This window comes from Bombus huntii, chromosome 1 (genome assembly GCF_024542735.1).
Source record: "Bombus huntii isolate Logan2020A chromosome 1, iyBomHunt1.1, whole genome shotgun sequence".
Taxonomy (NCBI): Eukaryota; Metazoa; Arthropoda; class Insecta; order Hymenoptera; family Apidae; genus Bombus; species Bombus huntii.
The window spans coordinates 412,694-430,670 of record NC_066238.1 but is presented as its reverse complement, the minus strand read 5'-3'; the positions used below and the strand labels follow the sequence as shown (position 1 = coordinate 430,670).

Sequence of the window (17,977 nt, the reverse complement as noted above, 5' to 3'; positions counted from 1 at the left end):
CCACGGAACCTTTCCTTTTTACTTTTTTAAATATGTTTAATCATTAAATCCGAACACTGAAAAAAAGAAAACGTATTATAAAATAAGAATATAATATGCTGAAGTATCTTTACAATACATTAACGTTTTACACGGTCAACGCTCAACGGATTAAATGTTGAAAATCATTCTTTTCTCAGTCTTCTTCAACGTGTGTACTCAGGGATTGTGAGAAATTTTATACACAGTTTGGTAGTTGTCATAATAAATTTCGTTTTACGTATTTCAAGTTATTTGGTATAGTATCGTTTATTTGATAGTATGTTCGCGCGTATTACAATGCTATAGAATCTTCGGGCTCCACTGTCGGCATATCGTCGAGGAGAATGCGACAGAATTTAAAAGGCGAATTAAAAGGAGCACTTAAAGAGTAGAAAATTATTTTGCAAATATATTTCTTAATCATGTTATTTTCTTTATTTAGCGTCTTCATTTTTCTAAATGTCTTTATGTTTACAGAAAAGTCACAAAGTTTCTTTATCAATAGCACAGAACTTTTTATAATTTTCATTATGGTATAAAATAGTTTTCTTTGGTTGTGTATTACAATACCTTCTGTATAAGTATATCGTTATCACTTCGTTTTCTTCGTTTTCTTTTTTTTTTTTTTTTCTTTTCTTGTAGGAAACTTGTAATTCGCCTAATATGAATTATGGTAAAATAGCTTACTCGGATGTTTAAATAAACGTCGATGGATGCGTAGTGGGGAATACGTAGCTTTATTTACCACCGTAAAAAAGTGGAAAAAACGACGTTCAGTCTTATGTGTATTCGAACGAGATTGTACGCTTATTGAAAATTTTATTCTTTTGCATGATATTTCTCGAGAATCTGTATTAGAAGGCATATTACGATTGTTCAGTAGTACCCTCGAAAATTTGAATACATCGGTGGTGGCTAGGCCCTGAGATATGGCTGTTTATGTCCGATGATCTTTAATTTATTCCCCATTATTCTCGAACAATTATCTTAAATACTTAAAATTCTAGAATAAACATTTCTTATTTAAAAAATGAACTGGCATCATATAACGTTGTATATATAAGTCATTCTTTTTTTGGTTAAAAAACAACATTTGAAAATTGATTGGCAGATGGTTGCAAAAAAAGAGTGGCAACGTTACGTTAATTGATTTTAAGTGCACTTTTAAACGACGTTCTTGGAGATTCTTATATCGTTGGGCATACTCCCGCGAGGACTTGTCCGTAAGCACGTTCGGGGCTCATTTGGATAGCTCTCATATTGATTTGAATGTTTCTAATACACCCCACGTATTGTGCTTGCGAGCTACTTCCACGTAATCTTTTTCCAAGCATCGGATGACCACCGATGAAGATCGGATGCTTCGATAGAACTCCCGCCACATTTTTCCCGCCGATTCCTGGCTCAGCTGCTTTGTAGTCAACCGATAAGAGCACGGCATTCTTCTGTTTAACAGCTGTGCAAAAGAAACGACAAAAAGTTATTCACTTTCTTTATCCTTTTTTTATCGAGATAAAAATGAAATATTACCTCGAATATTGTGCCAATTGCCATCGCACAAGGAATTCGGCTTCGTTGGTTCAAACGAAGTTTCTATCGAACCTTTTGCCGTTTTAACAAGGAACTTCACCGTTCCGTTAATCATTTCTAGGACCAAGTAATCCCGTTTTCCATGGACAGATAGCAGGTGACCAGAAGTGGAACGTGGTTTAATGTCCATTTGGATGTCGACTGTTCTGCCAACTGTGAACCTGTCCACTAAAATTGTATTGTAGAATTAGAATTCGTTCTACAAAATTTCATCAATGTCGTATAGTCGATTATTTAAAACTGTACTATATGTACCTGCTCTGAACAGATTACTACCATTACCCGGATAGAAGAACAATCCAGGTTCGATTCGTTTTGAACATGGAATTACACCCACTTTATTTATAGGCTCACCAACTGGTTGACCATTTACCATGAAGTTTCCTAGGCATCCATTGAAGGTGTGATTCATACTCTGAAATTAATAACCAAACTCTCATTAAAGAGGAAAGAAATCAAGTAAAATAGGTTCAACGTCTATCAGGTAGATGATATTTACTTACGATCGTATTAAGAACTTTGTTGGACATGTCCTGTGACACCCCTCCTACGTAGAACGGCGGGCTAACATTCATGGTTTCCGTTGTTCCTTGAGAAGATCCGGTAACTGCATCATCTTCGTCTACGATAAGTTGTCCATGGTTTCCTTGTCTTTTAAATATTACGATGTGCCATTCATCGTCGTTTATTTTTCTATTGCTGACTAATATAGCTGGTCCGCTTCCACAATCAAATTTGTAATAAATCTTAAAAAAAATATATGAAGATTAGACACAATGTAATTCAAATTGCGATCGATTCGAATTTTCTAAACTTGTTTACACGTAAAAGAAGCTGATAAAAATTGTTATTGATGTTGCAATAGAGAAAAACGGCTTTATCTCGAGTATATGTTTCCGAATCAATACCAATTACCTGACATTGCGATCGATGTCAGATATTTTATCGAACATCGACACTTTACCTTTCCTTCGTTGATATACACAGCGATCAAATTCTGATTGGCAAGGTCCGACGTATAGAAAATGATTCCTTCGTCGGCCATCGTTTTGATAGCGATTTGGAAATCGTAGTCGTTCTTGTATCTGCCGTTTAGAGATCTGTATTCTAATCTGCTGTTTCTCGCAGTACCTGAAAACGATGCCATTCTTTCACCGAAATTCCTCGTTTCGTATATTTTTCAAAATCACGCGGAAATATCGTACCGAAACGCCAGGCATTTTCCATGTCAGGATCTATAGCCGGGTAATACGGTAATCGACATTCGTCGATGTGCAACGGTGTGGTTCTTTGAGTGGAAGTAGTAGCCTCTGTGGTTGTAACGAAATCATCGTGATGATGGCCGCGTCCCTCTATCGTAGGTTCTTCCTCGTCCGTTTCCTTATCGATATCAACGTCGATGATGTCTAACAATATCGAGTAGTAAGTTACAGATTAGATTCCTTGACTAGACTCCTCGTCGTACTTATTATTCATGTTATTACTTGTAACATCGTACTCACTAATCTGGGTAGATACTTCGACGTTGTCGTCTGGACTTTCCGTGGGCAACAGAGGAGGCGGGACGTTCGGTTCTGGTTCGGGTTTAGATGGTGCAGCTGTACCATGTATGTAGATATATTTATGTGTATTAGTTTAACGCTTCGAAAGTTTCGGCTTATTTATCATTTTAAAAACGTCAATTGCTTACACGATGGATCACCCAGCTTGCACTTTCCAAGGAGAGCGTGAGGCCTTTCTGTCGTGTTGGCGAAATTAACGATGACACCGTTCAACGTTGCATCTCCGATACAACCGATAAACGGCGTCATCGCGCCAGTCGGAGGGATACCAAAGGCAGCCGGTAAACCACCGATATACAAACTGCCATAAGGTATGTTCAGTAGGGGTGCATCTAGATCGGTACTGTAATTCTTAATATCGTCGATGTCGAGCTTGAGAGAATCGGTCGAGTGCGTAGCCGTGACTACGTGCCACTCGTTGTCGTTGAACTTGATGCCCGTGGATGTTGTTCGTAGTTCCTGGCCCTGACTATTGAAGACGAGAACACCGTCGATCAGCGACAAATAGCTAACTACACCTTTCTCATGATCGGTCACGTAGAAGATCAAGCCGTCGTTTGCCAAAGTCTTGAACTTTAGGTTCACTTGAAGACTGTTCGGCACGGAGATGTTGTGCCATCTTACATAGCCGGATACGTTCTCCTCGAAAGATACCAAGCTTACGAACTAAAGAAAAAAGCAAAATATCATGTAACCAAAGCAAAACGACTGCTAGGTTTTCAATTAACACGGCCAGACAGCACGGAACATTAAACAACGATAAACAAATTCATCGCTTTACGCATCGTTTTATAAATTTGTTAAACTAACCGCAAGATCATCGATTCGAATAGTTTTACAAATGTTACATTACCCGTACTGGACAGGCAGGAACCACACCAAATGCCTGAATGTTGCGAGTCAGATCGACTATGGTATCTAGAATAACCACATCGTCGATGCAACCTTCGAAACCTTCGTTAGTCACAGGCTCATAGGGATGTTTAGCATTCGGTGGATATCCTCCGAAATAAATGTTATCCGAAGACACCAAGTTCTTAGTATTTCCTTCCGCTTTGCCTTTCACCACATCCACGCCGTCCATCTTTAGAACGCCGGTCTTCTCGAACCTGAGAGCTTCCAGGTTGTGCCAGTTTCCATCGTTGTACTTGTTCCAGGATTTCAAGCTGGTTCCACCTTCCCCGAGATCGTACTGATAGATTACGTGGCCGTCTCTCATTTCCAAAGCCAGGAACTGTTTGCCTTTACCCATTAGGTAAATCAGCCCATTTTCCGCGAACGTCTTCAAGTTTAATTTAATGCTGAATTTTCTGCTGTCCGGTGAAATCTGGAAATCTCTCTTGCTTAAGATAGCGTATCCGTGTTTGTCGAATCTGTAACCGGTACTGGGTTGGAAGTTGATCAATTTGTCCCTTTCCATGGCAATCTTGTCGTTATTTTCGCCGTCGATGAAATTCCAGAAGGAGACCGGCGTATCTTCTCCTATTACAAGCTCTTCCATTTCACCTTCGAACGAGGACGCAGTGACGGCGTTCTGCATGTTAAAGGACGGTGGATAACCACCTACGAACAATTTCGATTGTTCCTGGTCCAAATCGAATATCGTGTGCGAGCCAGGTAACACGTATCCTTTCTCATAAAGTCGATCTTTACCTTCTCCGATATCTTCTCGCACAATTAGCTTTACGTTATTTCCGGTTCTCTCGACGATTATTTGACGCCACTTATTGTCCGATACGAATTTATTGTTGATGATCTTCTCGGGACCGGATCCGAAATCGACGATGAGTACCGGATAACCGCTTTCGATCAGCAGTGCCATGAAATCGTGAGTTTTCGAGCGTGGTAATTTGGCGTTCTCCTCGTTTCCTAGATATAGTAGAAAGCCGTTTGTCGTGTTCGTTCTGAAGTACAGAGATATCTTGGAAGACGTGGCAAGCAGAGGAAGATTTTCGGGATTCTTCAATTCCAGTGTGGTATTCCTATAGAAGGTCAGGCCGACCTTGTAACGATCCGCAAGTTCCCTGGCGTTCGCAATTTTGTTCTTCAACGCCTCGATCTTGCTCTTCAAATCGTTTCCATTGGTATCTATCGACCTTTGATTCGCGTTCAAGTCGCTTAACAATTTGGCAATGTTCGGCAGATACTTATCGACGATGTCAAGTACTTGCTTCTTCGCCTGGGATATGTCGCGAGTCGATTCCGAAATGTTTTTCGATAGCTGTTTCGTTTTCTTCAGATCTTCCGGAATTTGATCGACGGCATTCGTGTTATCGACGGAAAGCTTGATATTTTTCTCCACCTCTATCACCTGATTCATAGCGTCTTGGGCCACCGTCGAGGAAGGGGCTTCGATATTACCGAGAATCTTGTCGATGTAATCCAACAGCTCACTGTTGCGTTTATTCTGCTCGGAGATCATGGCGGAATGCGTTTGAGCGTCGCTCAAATCCACCTCGGGTTTGCCCGTTGTCTTCGACAGTGTATTCTGCGCCGATTCTAGCAAATTCACAGCCACGTTTCGCGAATCCAGCAACCTTTGCTCGATACCGTCCGAGAGAGTAGTCGCGTTATTCGCCGCAACAATCGCGTCGTCTGCAGCTTCGCGAGCAGCTTCGATCGCCGTTCCTATATTTCTGTAGGCGGAAACGGCTTTCACCGCATCGGTATTCCTCGTATCCGTCAAAATACTATCCAGATCCAAGGAACGATTATAAAGACGTTCGGCATGGTAGTGCGCGTTTTGCACGGGATTAGTTAGATCTAACAGCAGTTTGTCGTTTTCTTCGATCGTTCTATTTAACGTATCCGTAGAATCGTCTATCACGTTTTCCCTTAATAGTTTCGTGTTACGATCCGCGTCGCGGAGATATTCGCTGGCGTTTCCGTTCAATTCCTCTCCGGCCATTAGATCTTCCTTCGCCTCTGCGGTAGAGTTTTTCACCGTGTCGAAGTTGCCGGTCTCAGCTGCGATTCTGTTTTCCTGATTCAATCTATCCACGACACTGGCCAGCTCTTGAGCCTTCCACGTGATTTCGAGAAGATCGTCCATTTTGTCCGACACGTTCCTCACCTTGTCGCTCAGATTATCCGCGATGGAGGATAAATTGCTGACTGGTACGTTGTACTCGTTCATTTCCGACACGAGAATGTTGGCCTGGTCCGCTTGATCCGTTGCACGGTCCCGGAAACCGACGAACGATACCCCTTTGATCTTTTTCAGAATGTCTGTAGCCTCTTTTAAGGCGCTGTCCACTTTCGCTCCAGTGCCCAATTCAATGTTCAAGGCTAACGATTCTACCTCGGAAACGGTCGATCTCACTAGGTCTATCTCCTTGATTACATCTTCCTCCAGAAGATTCATGTTTTCCAACGTATTCTCCGCCGCGAGCTTCCATTTCTCGCTGTCCTCCGCGGTATAATCGATCTCGCGTTTCTGATTCGAAACCTCCGTTTCCAATCTCTTCACTTCTTGCTGCAACGGCAGGAAGTTTACTCTGTTGGGGTCCAGAAGTTTCACTTTAGGATACAAGTCGTTTACCGTGTCATTGATGAACTTCAGTCTTTGATTGGTGAAGTAGCTCTCAGCCACTGTGCTGAACTCCGTGAAAACAGGATTCAACAAATCCGATAATTCATCCGTGACGTCCAGCAAGTTTCCGGTACAGGAGTCGCAAGCGAAGCAACCTTGCCCCGGAATCAACACGTTCCTATACGGGCAATGATCACATTTCTCCCCGATGACACCCGGTAGACAACTACACTGGCCAGTGGTAGTGTTGCAAGACACCCCAACAGAGTAGCCGATGTTACATTCGCAAGAGGTACACCCTTCCGGCCCGTAATTCCAGTAACCAGAAATACATTGATCGCATCTGCGTCCAGTGACGCCAGGTTTGCATCGACATTGGCCCGTCGCATCGTCGCACTGACTACTTTCAGAGGCAATTCCACAATCGCACGCTTTGCAACCTTCGCACGTGTCGTAGCCATAGTGATCGTCCGCGCAATGATCGCATTGCTCTCCGACCACGTTTTCGTGACAGTAGCATTGACCGGTGTAACTGTCGCAGTGTTTCATTCCGCATTCTTTGCACGAACAGGTGCGGCAATCTTTTCTTTCAACGGCGTCGCCGAAAAATCCTGGCGCGCACAGATTACAAGCTTCCCCGTAAGTGTTGTTCAAACAACGTAAACACTCTCCGGTCCTGGAATCGCAGGAACCGACTTGGTTGGTATCGATGTTGCCGGAACACTTGCACGGCTTGCAATAGTCGCCGTAAACTTCGGGGTTTCCGTAGAAACCGGAAACGCAGGACTCGCAGCGAGCGCCATAATAACCGGCAAGACAGTCGCAGCTTATTTTATTTCCTTCCTCGTTCACCTCGCAACCGGTGGCGAAATTGTTGGATGGGAAGGGCAGAGGACAGGCACAAATCAGACAATCGGTTGGAGTTCCTCCGGTAGCGTTGCCGTAGTAGCCTTGCTTGCAGAGTTCGCAATGGTCACCCGTCGTGCCGTCTTTGCAGTCCTACGGTAAACGGAAAGTTGTTTAAAGATCTCGACACTCGTAAATGTAAATAGATAGATCGTACATAATAACCATTATCTAGAGGTTAGCAAAACGTTCGTGGAATTTAGCTAGATCCTTTATCAATATATCTTTCAATCGCCGAATCAACTTACCAAACATACGCCGGTTTCCACGTCGCAAGTATCTGCGTGTCCGTTGCACTCGCAACTAACGCAATAACCCCCATGGGGTCCAGAATCTACTCTGTAATATCCTGGGGCACATTCTTCGCACGAAAGTCCTTCGTAGTTCGGCGGACACTGGCACTGCTCGACGCCACTGGCTGGAACGTTATACTGCGGCGAATAGGTCTCTGTAGCTACGTCCATAATCACGTGCGACAAAGAGGCTGTAATACTGGGGTTCCAGTAGGTAGCACGGATGTATATTCCTCGAAGGTCCTCCAGCACCACCATCAGCTGTTCCCTCGTAGCGCTTAAACGATTCTCGGTTATAAAGTTCGTTTCGATCAATTCCAAAGACGCTTCGAAATTCGTGAACGACGGTGGCTGCTCCTCGGCGTAATGAAGCAACGTTGTGTCGGCACCTTGAAGAATCACGTCGGCCGCGCTAACCGCCTCGCCAAACGGTCCGGTACTATAATACACGGTATAATTCAGGAAACCTCCATAGGAAGTCAACTTTTTCCACAAATAAGTCTCTGGCGCCGAGAAATAGACGACTTTTTCGAAAGTGTCGTTAGTGGTGAGACCAATAGCGATACTCGTCAAATTGAACTCTTGCGGTATGGTTGTCAAGTACGTGATATTTCCACTCTTCTCGTTAGACAGAGACAATTCCCAATTAGTCATATCGGACACCTGCACCCTGTACAAGTTCGCTGACGCACATCTGGTGGTTTTTCCGAAACAGAAACACTTGGTACAACCTTCCTGATTGTTCTCCTGAATATTAAAGGTACCCTCCTTGCACACGTCGCACGCTGATCCTTGGACATTTTCCTTACAGAAGCATTCTGCCGTGTATTGATCGCAGATATTCGCAGTGGTCCCGCGGATGTCGCAGTCGCATTTCTCACAGTGCGGGAACTGGGAATATCCAGATCGACACTTGTCGCATTGTCTTCCTACCACGTTCTCCTTACATTTGCAGTTGCCATTCAAGAAGTCGCATTGCAAATCTCCGTCGATTACACCGAGAGGCGAACAGTTGCATTCTTCGCAGCCGATGATCGGATGGAATCCATAGGTTCCCACCTCGCATTGATCGCAACGTTCACCGATAACCCTCGGTGGACAACTACAAGCACCTGTTTCTGGCTCACAGAGGGCTGTGCTGGGACAGCTGCAAGGTTTGCAGTTGGGGAAACCATAGAATCCGGTTTTGCAGATCTCGCATCGTCTTCCAATAATGTTTGCCCTGCACGGACATTGTCCACCGAACTTTTCACACTCGAGGCTTATGGATCCATTGATGTTACAGTTACATGGTAGAGCACGATTGTTGTAATTGGCCGTTAAGGAGAAGATCGAGTCGCGACAGAAACCCTCCTCGGTGATGTTGATATGGAAGTGGTTGTATCCGCACTTCTTGATAAACTCCTTCGTCTGATCGAACTGGATCTTCTTTAAGATCTTTTCGTTGTACTGTTCCGTTGGAATAACCAGGATATAATCCAGCCAGATACCTTTGCTGTCGCTCTCTTTGAAAGTGATCATAAAGTTTTCGATCAGTTGGAATCTGATGTTACCGTCTTCTTGTTTCACCACGCTGCGACATCCACTGTTGCTGGGACAGTGGGGAACGGACATCTTCGCTTCGTAGAATTTTCCATTTTGCACCAACACGTCGAGCTCGTATTCCGGATAGTTCGGTTGATAGTATTGCACGACGAAAGTGTAGTCTCCAGGCTGTAAAACTTTCGCGTGAATATCTACCATTGTATTCTTATCATCCAGATAAATTAACTTAGTATTATTATCGTAAATTCCGAATGGTCTATTCTCAGATTCGGCAATCGTGCTGCTGCTTTCGAATTCGATCTTCTTCGCGTCTGCTGCTCCGGGGAACTGACCTTTCACGCACTTTCCGTTCTTTCTAACGCATATAGATTTTGGTTTGACATAATCCAAGGACCACCGATTGTAAGGAATAGCAACGACGGAGTCGATGGCCACGTTCGACGTAGGATCTCCGGTTAAAATCAAGCTGATATAGTTCGAAGGGAAATTCATCGTAGCTACTCTGCCATAGGTGTCGGTCACCACCTGTCTGCAAACACTGGTGTACTTGCAAGGATACAGGGTAGCCTTTCCCTTTCCAACTGTATTTGCTTCTATCAAAAGGGTTGACGTGGCGTTCTCATCTTTCGGTGTCACGTACGTAACCAACAGGACGTGCAGACCGGGTTTCGAGATCCTCAAGTCGAAGTGTATCTCTTCTTGTCTCTCGTTGATCAATGGAACTTCCACTTTATCGATCTCACGCAGGATATCTCTGTCCATAAAATATTCGGTCAGGGGGATTCTGACGTCGTTTTCGTTCAAGAAACCGCCAGCTCCGTGAACAGAGTCAAATATCGTGAGATCGGGGTAACCGTAGTGTCTACAGAGTCCCTTGTGACCAACCTCGCAAGGAATATTCACGTTTTGAGTTAAAATAGTTGCCTCGTAATATTCGGATGGAAGCAGCACGAAGTAATCGAGGAAAAGGCTATTCTTGGTGGCGATACTGATGGACCAGTAGCCTGGATTCATAACCATGGCCGAAGGAAGATTACCTTGAGGTCCTGCGACGGTCACGAACGATGGTTTTACGGTTGGCTTGAAATTGACCTTGAACTGTTGCTCCACCTCCAGTGGATTTTCTGGGGTGATAGTGATTGTTCCAAGGATCGGCTCGTTATTCGGATTCACGTATTTCAAAACCATTCTATAGAGGGACGACTTTTGAATAAAGACATGCAGAATGATCTCGTCTTGAAGGGCAGAAAATACCGCGTATCCCTTCCAACTGTATCCTGGGAAGTGATCTTCGGTGAAACCGTAACGGACAGGGCTGTTGCTAGGTGTCCTTCCATCCTCTGCTTCGTATTGAAATTGATGAAGAGTCGGGAAATAGTGGGCTTTTAAGGGTTCCTTGCAAGTAAGACCAGTGACACGTGGCTGACACTGGCATTGGCCAGTTAGTTTATCGCACACCGAATTTACAGAACCACCAATGTCGCAAGCACAATCTAAAACGAAAGATTTACATAATTTGTATTCGTCGAAATAATTCTGGTTACTGGCGCGCAATATACGATTAATTACATACCTGTGCAGCCGAAGAAATTGCTCTCTTGAAGATTGTACGTACCATCCACGCACTGATTACAACTTCTGTCGGTTACTCCAGGTTTACAGATACATTGGCCATTCTTCGTGTCACACTCACCGATATTTCCAATGACACCCGGTATATTACACCGACATTCTTAGAACAAGATAAAACGACACGGAACAATTACTTTCGTCGCTTTATATTTGCCGATCGTATCTTGAAAATTTCGTCGTTCCATTTACCTTCGCAACCCTGAGGATTGTAAGGCTGTAAGTTCCAATAGAGCGGCTTACACTGGTTACAGATCCTACCCTCGACGCGATCCTTGCATTGACAAAGTTCACCGGCAGGCAAGGAGCCGCATCCCTGGAACGTTTCTACCACGCCCGCTGGATCACAGTTGCAACCCTCGCAGGTGGGGAAGTTATAAAAGCCCTCTTTACACTGGCTACACCTGCCGCCGTCGAAATTCTCCCGGCACTGACATTTACCCTCCGCGTCGCAAGACGCGCCGATCGAACCGTGGCTGTCACAGTTGCAGGCTACGATTGCGATAAAGGATTATCATCAGTTTCGATAACTTCTTCTTGCGGTTTTTTACTTGTACCCAGTATATTGCTTTGGCTTAATATGAGTTACTACAATCAAGTTTACGGATTTTGAACTTGACCATAGCTTTTTACTTTTCTTTAAGTTAGGAAAAGTTAGAAAAAGAGAAACGCAGGATGAATCGTCGTACAAAGAAAGATGGAGTTGCGTTTGCCATAAAGGGCGGCCTAAGAAACGACCTCCGACCATTGTGTAATACGTCTTGCGGATACTTGGCGCAACTAGACAGCGTTCCCTTACTACATCGTGAGGAGCAGAGTAGGGGAAATACCGTAAGCTCTTGAGCTTAACCGAACACGGTAGTTATAAATAGAAATCTCACGTACCTATACATTCTGGATACATGTAATATCCAGGGCTGCACTGATCGCAGGTTCGTCCAGCGAAATTAGCCAGACAAGAACATTTTCCTACGGCGTCACAGCTAATAGACGACGACCCTGTTAAGCTACAGTTGCAAGGCCTGCAATTTGGAAAGCCGTAATACCCATTGATACACTGATCACATCTGGGACCGCCGTATCCTTTCTTACACAGACACCAACCGTCCGTTTTATCGCAAACTCCAGGTTCGGTTCCACGTGCGTCACAATTACAAACTAGACAAACAACGGCAACATCAGATATTTATAATTAACTCGTTTTAAAATTCGTTTAAAGGCGCATTAACAATTAATACAGCACGGTTATCTTTTTGGATACGCTTACATGTACAGAGAGGGTAGTTATAGTAGCCATCTTCGCAGATGTTGCACGTCCTTCCGCCATAATTATTCTTGCAGGTACAATTGCCAGAAATTACGTCGCAGTTGTCGTTGAGGGAACCCAAGGAATTGCATTCGCAGGCTACAAATTTTGTGATCGATTATAACACAAATTACGTTATATAATGAAATTCGTCGCGGATAGAAACGCTCCGCGGTTTACTCACGTAAACATTCGGGGAATTTATAGTAGCCCTGCGCGCAGAGGTTGCAATAATGACCGGCGTAATTCGACTTGCACGGACAAGATCCGTCTATAGCCTTGCAATGATCTCCGTGTGTCCCATTGCTATAACACTGGCAAGGAACACAATTCGGATAACCATAATATCCATAGCTGCAACTGTCGCAATTAGGCGAAGTATATTCTTTTCGACATTCGCATTTGCCGGTGGCATCCGCGCAATTTCCAGTCAGATTAAATCCGTTACATTGACACGCTATTGAAAAACGAAAACTAACGATGTAAATGATATTTTCTAGTAACGTTTTAACAAAATCGTTGGCCGAATGGAGCTACGACTCACGTTGACAAACGTCGGTTGCGTTCAAAGGTTTGTTCCGCGGCCTGTAGAACATCGGTTTACAACGATTGCAGTTAATTCCTTCGGTGTTGTCCCGACAGTTTTTACACACACCGCCACCCTCGTAGTTACCGTGAATATCCAATGACAAGTGTTTCTCGTCCACTTCCGTGTCGTATTCACACTCGTCCGAATGGCCGAAACAATTGCAAGCTACAAGAAGTAAAAGATCTTTTGCTTCGTGGAACAAAGTGACTTTCGGTTTAAAGCGAACGAAAAAACGGACGAGTAGTACGTAAGGAAGAGAAAAAATTATTCTCACGTTCGCAAGTGAACTTCTTAAACGCCGTGGACTGCCGCCATTTCTTCTGCTCAAATCCTTTGCAACAAGTCGCACATTGCGCCCCACAAGTGTTATGTTGGCATCTGCAAACGAGTTTCTTCGGCATTTTTGGATCCAGTATATCGCAAGTATCCGCATGGCCATTGCACATGCACCGACCCCCGATACTGATATCTTTGATGGAGTAAAAGTACTGAAATACAACAAATTTAGCTGTAATCGTTCGTTTCGGTTATCGCGATGAGATTCGTCGAATTTCGGGAACACTTACTCTTCTGGTCACGGTCGGATCCTCCCGCACTAAAGACATCAAATGCCCCAGTAAATTTTTTGTTCTTAAAAAACGAAAACGAACATTCGTCGCTCGTGTCCATTCTTGCAACAAGGTGGAATTGAAGTAATGTTTCGCGGATGGACGATTATTCAGAATCGAAATCGGTATCTCGCCACCCTCCAGTGGCACGATTTGAGAATATTCCGTGGTACAGACGACACTATCGTCCCTGGTGATCGGTTTATAGCTATCCACGCCGAAGTAAGTCAAACAATCGTTAGCGGTATCGGAAAAGTATTGCCAAGGCGTATAGCTCTTTCCATAATCTGTTGATTTTTCAAGTACCCAGAGTCCGGGTCTCGGCGAATTAGCCATTTTGACGTACACGTATGCCACGTGAAATTCCTATGAAAGACGTTTTACCAATTTTTATTCGAATCTAGGTCAATTGGAAATTGATAGGATTAATTTCTATCTTGTAGAAAAGTAACGAAAGAAAGGCATGAGTAAGTTAGAGTTCCCGCTACTCTGTGAAAGATGATGGCGTTTAATATCGATATAATACGACCCTTGTTTTCTCGCTACCTAGAAACACTACGAAAGCATAGGACTTTTGTAGCAAGAACTGGGGAACATGTGTGTCGAACTCCGTAGCTTTTGGAACGTTAAATTCGTGCCTCCCCCCGTTTCCGGACACGTGGTCGAGAGTATACGAGAAGAGAAAAGAGAGAAAGAGAGAAAGAGAGAGAGAGAGAGAGAGAGAGAGAGAGCACACGTTAACGCAGCGTAAACGAGTCCTAAGAAGTTGTTTAACGAAAAGACAATAACCCCGTGTCTACGACAAGAACACGTATCCATAGCCTATCGAAATTCTAATCTCTCTTATTAGCTACCAATTTTTTAGCATATCGTGAATTTAACTTTTCCCGGTTTTCTTTCTATTTAGATTTAGAAGTTGGATAATCGGATATCGAACAGATTGAACGAACGTAAAGAACGTCTATTCGCTGTACCATTTACCCTGCTCCCTGAAACCCGTGTTTTCTATTGTCCTCAGGAAATGACGCGAAGATAATTCTTTCCCGTTTCGCAGGAAAACGCCTACTACGTGATAAAGCAATTTGTTACAGATAAAATACTTATTCCACCATTATTTCAGGCTCATAATTTCCTGTTGGTGTCAATTCTCTTACTTTCTGCTTACTCATTTTTATTTCTCGATATCTGGTCGCTCGATTCGATAAAAATGGGAAAGAATAACTTGTCGAACATATCGCCCTTGGAATCCGTTATCCGTATTTCGTCGATCTCAGGTTCGCTAATTCGGACACTTATCCATAAAATATTGTGTTGAAATTTGCAATTTTGTTTACACTTACTTGTTCAAAATTGATCGTCAGATTCACTTCGTTGTACTTCATTCCTCTGGAAAGCGGTGGCGATTGCCACCAGGTTTCCATTCCATCGACCGCATATTCCGGTGGATGCTTTTTCTCTGGGTTGTCCGCATCGCAGTAATCGCATACCTAGACATCGACAACGCTATTATCGTGCTTCCTCGAATTTTTAAACTACGTTCGAACGTAGAGCGGACATCGAAACGAAAGGAAAATCCTCGCTCGACCATGACATCTCGATAGTCGACAAACATACTTGCTGTTCGTTTGGAGTAATTTTTTATTCGCACCTACACTCTCGTATGCACGTATGTCGAACATATGTGTATTTATTAATATAAAGTTCAACGATCTAACATGTCCGAGATCTCAACGATACATAGAAATCGTGCGATCTCGAAATTTGAATAAAAATACTCTGATTTAATCCTCGATGTAACAACAGGTTCGATTTTTAAACGCGACTAATATCAAATCATTTTTACGGAGGTTTCTACGAACAGATTAGATTTTTTTTAAGAATCTTTGTGGGACATCCGTGTCAGTTCGACCGTTCGGAATTTGAAAAGACAAGATGGTCAAGTGTTATCGAGAGGTCACTCTTATCGGTAACTCCTTATCGGCCCTCTCACTTCTAGTCTACATGGCATTTTCTTTCGCCCGCATAAATAGATACATACACGTAATGCCATAGAACCGAGTGGCCACTGACCCATTCGGGAATCCCGAATTTATGAATTGTCTAATAATATCAATTGCTCTACGATCAGCGTAAGAAGCAGTCCGCTATTAGAACGGAACGAACCTAGAACGTAGAATGAGCACGCAGAGAAAGAAAAAGTAACCTTTTACGGTTAATGTAAAGACAATCTATCGTTTTAAATATTGCGCGACTACGAAATCGGTCATCTGATTTATTATTTCCTGCTTGATAAGGAGAACTCGGTTTTGCGATATACTACTACCAAGAAATACAAAGCCATTAACAGCGATAAAGATAAAATAATCGTGGCAAGTTCTTCATTCACTACAGACCTGTATACATTTTTTAACGAATCTTTAAAAATATTTACAATTTGCTAGGAAACTGTTCTCTCGCGTTAAAGTTCATATTACGATTATCCCCTCGCATGCATTACACCGATTCCAAGAAACCCTGCTAAAGAGCAGAGCATCGTCAAAGGTACTTAGATATACCGATAAAATAAGATTCGTTTGATAATTGGACAATTGCAAGCAATAATATTGAAATTGCTATGATATACAGCAATTTACAGTATATATAGCACGCATTTAAAAGGTAACGTAAGTAAAGAATTACGAAATAGATTCTACTAGATTCGCTAATGTAGCATTTTAGTAGCATCAAATATTTCGAATCTTGATCTTAAAGGGAACAAAAAGTTGTAACACGTAGTTTGTACTAATTATTCTTAGTGTCGGTAAATAGATGAATAAAATGCATCACTTGTGTATAATTTCACTGACATTTCTTCGTGCAAATAATTTGTATGAACTTCCCTTATCGCAATTCCAACAACGATAAGTTGATACGTGCATACTAAGACTAACATCTATATTAAATTACATATAACGATGATAAACCTTCATGCGTTAAAAAAAAATATGTATAAAAAAATATGTACTCTCACACACACACACATACACACACACAATATAGATAGATAGATATATACTATATAATATATATTATATTATATAGCATCAAGAATGACGATTTACAAAGATTAGAATTCTCTTTTGTTAGAACGCTCAATTTCTTTTTAGGGCTACAATCCTTTTTGCTCGCAATTTATAAAACCCTATATAGATATTTTCATTCCATAAAGATGGAAAAAAGTAGTTGAGTAAGCGGATGGTTGCCTAAAGAGTGATAAACTCTTGCACTCAAAGGACCAAATATAGATAAAAATTGGTTCGAGACCGCGACATAGCCTATTTCAACTAAACGATCCAAAGCAAACGTCATGCGTTCTTAGATAAATATCAAATATCTTTCGTTCCGGTAAGAAACGAACAAAGTACGTCGAAATTTACGAAATATTTGCAATAACTAGTCTAGATTCTCTCGGGACTCGGTGATTAAAATTTAAGTCCTTATTCGGTATGTCTTTTTATACATTTTCCGATACCTTAAGGTATCTTCTCATTCGCGATTTAGATCTAACTAACTAAAAGAAAAATAGAACAAAAGCGGTTGTTAAGTAAAAATCAAAGATATAGAGAAGAGAACGCAGATGTATACCAACCTGACCCTGTATCAGATTAATGTCCTCGTGCTGATCAGCGTTCGCGCCGACGAGCTTGCAATAGAGTTCCGGGCCGGGGGTGTCGACGCCACACGTGGCTGACGCGATAATCTCCTTGCCCTCGGCTAGATTGAAATACGGCGGCGTCAGGATTTCGTTTCTCGTTTGGTGGACCAGCAAGCTGGCCAACGAAGCGACCAGCAACCACCTCGCCATCCTGACGGTGGACTGATTGAGCCCGCCACTGTCGGCACCTCTGGTGTTTCGTCCTTTAACGCGGCGTGTTTTCTTGAAACTATCGCGGCCCCTTTTCTCTCTTTCTCTGTCCCCCCTCTCACTCTCGTTCCTTCTTCGAGGAGAATGCGGCGAGAGAGACGCGAAGAAGTTGATGAAGCCCGGGCAGCTTCTCGGTGTAGACTGACAGGCCGGAGGTCATCGAGGACCGCCGATCTGTGGTAGAGGGGCAGTGGGGGTGGCGACTCTAGAAGGATGGTCCACACACTTCGAAACCATATGCCATTCCGTACCCCTACACATGTGCATGCTGTTTCTGCCCAGCAGTACGAACTATTGTGTCTACTCTTTCTCTCGATCGCCGAATCACTTTGATCGCCACTGTACGTCTATTCGCGAACAAACCAGAGGAATAACCTTCTTCAAGATACCCATTTCAAGATACATAGTACATAATTATTCAGAACGATTAAATCTATCGGTCGAAAACGCTTGTATTTATCCTTGGACTTGCAGTTTTAGGAAGACGTCTAG

General features: G+C 43.0%; 1 protein-coding gene across 1 annotated transcript; it reads right to left on the bottom strand.

Annotated features, from left to right (window-relative positions):
- Positions 1-433: 433 nt before the first annotated feature.
- LOC126866491 (laminin subunit alpha) lies at positions 434-17,613 on the bottom strand. Its single transcript, XM_050620515.1, has 20 exons — positions 17,210-17,613; positions 14,922-15,068; positions 13,540-13,947; positions 13,248-13,461; positions 12,929-13,138; positions 12,569-12,841; positions 12,346-12,483; positions 11,964-12,236; positions 11,271-11,570; positions 11,023-11,181; positions 7,860-10,942; positions 4,027-7,704; positions 3,302-3,839; positions 3,114-3,209; positions 2,817-3,017; positions 2,576-2,742; positions 2,115-2,357; positions 1,867-2,026; positions 1,552-1,779; positions 434-1,477 (listed from the first exon to the last, which is right to left on the bottom strand). The coding sequence occupies exons 1-20, from the start codon at positions 17,423-17,425 to the stop codon at positions 1,209-1,211; spliced, it is 11,001 nt and encodes a 3,666-aa protein (XP_050476472.1). The 5' UTR covers positions 17,426-17,613; the 3' UTR covers positions 434-1,208.
- Between the last annotated feature and the right edge of the window lie 364 nt (positions 17,614-17,977).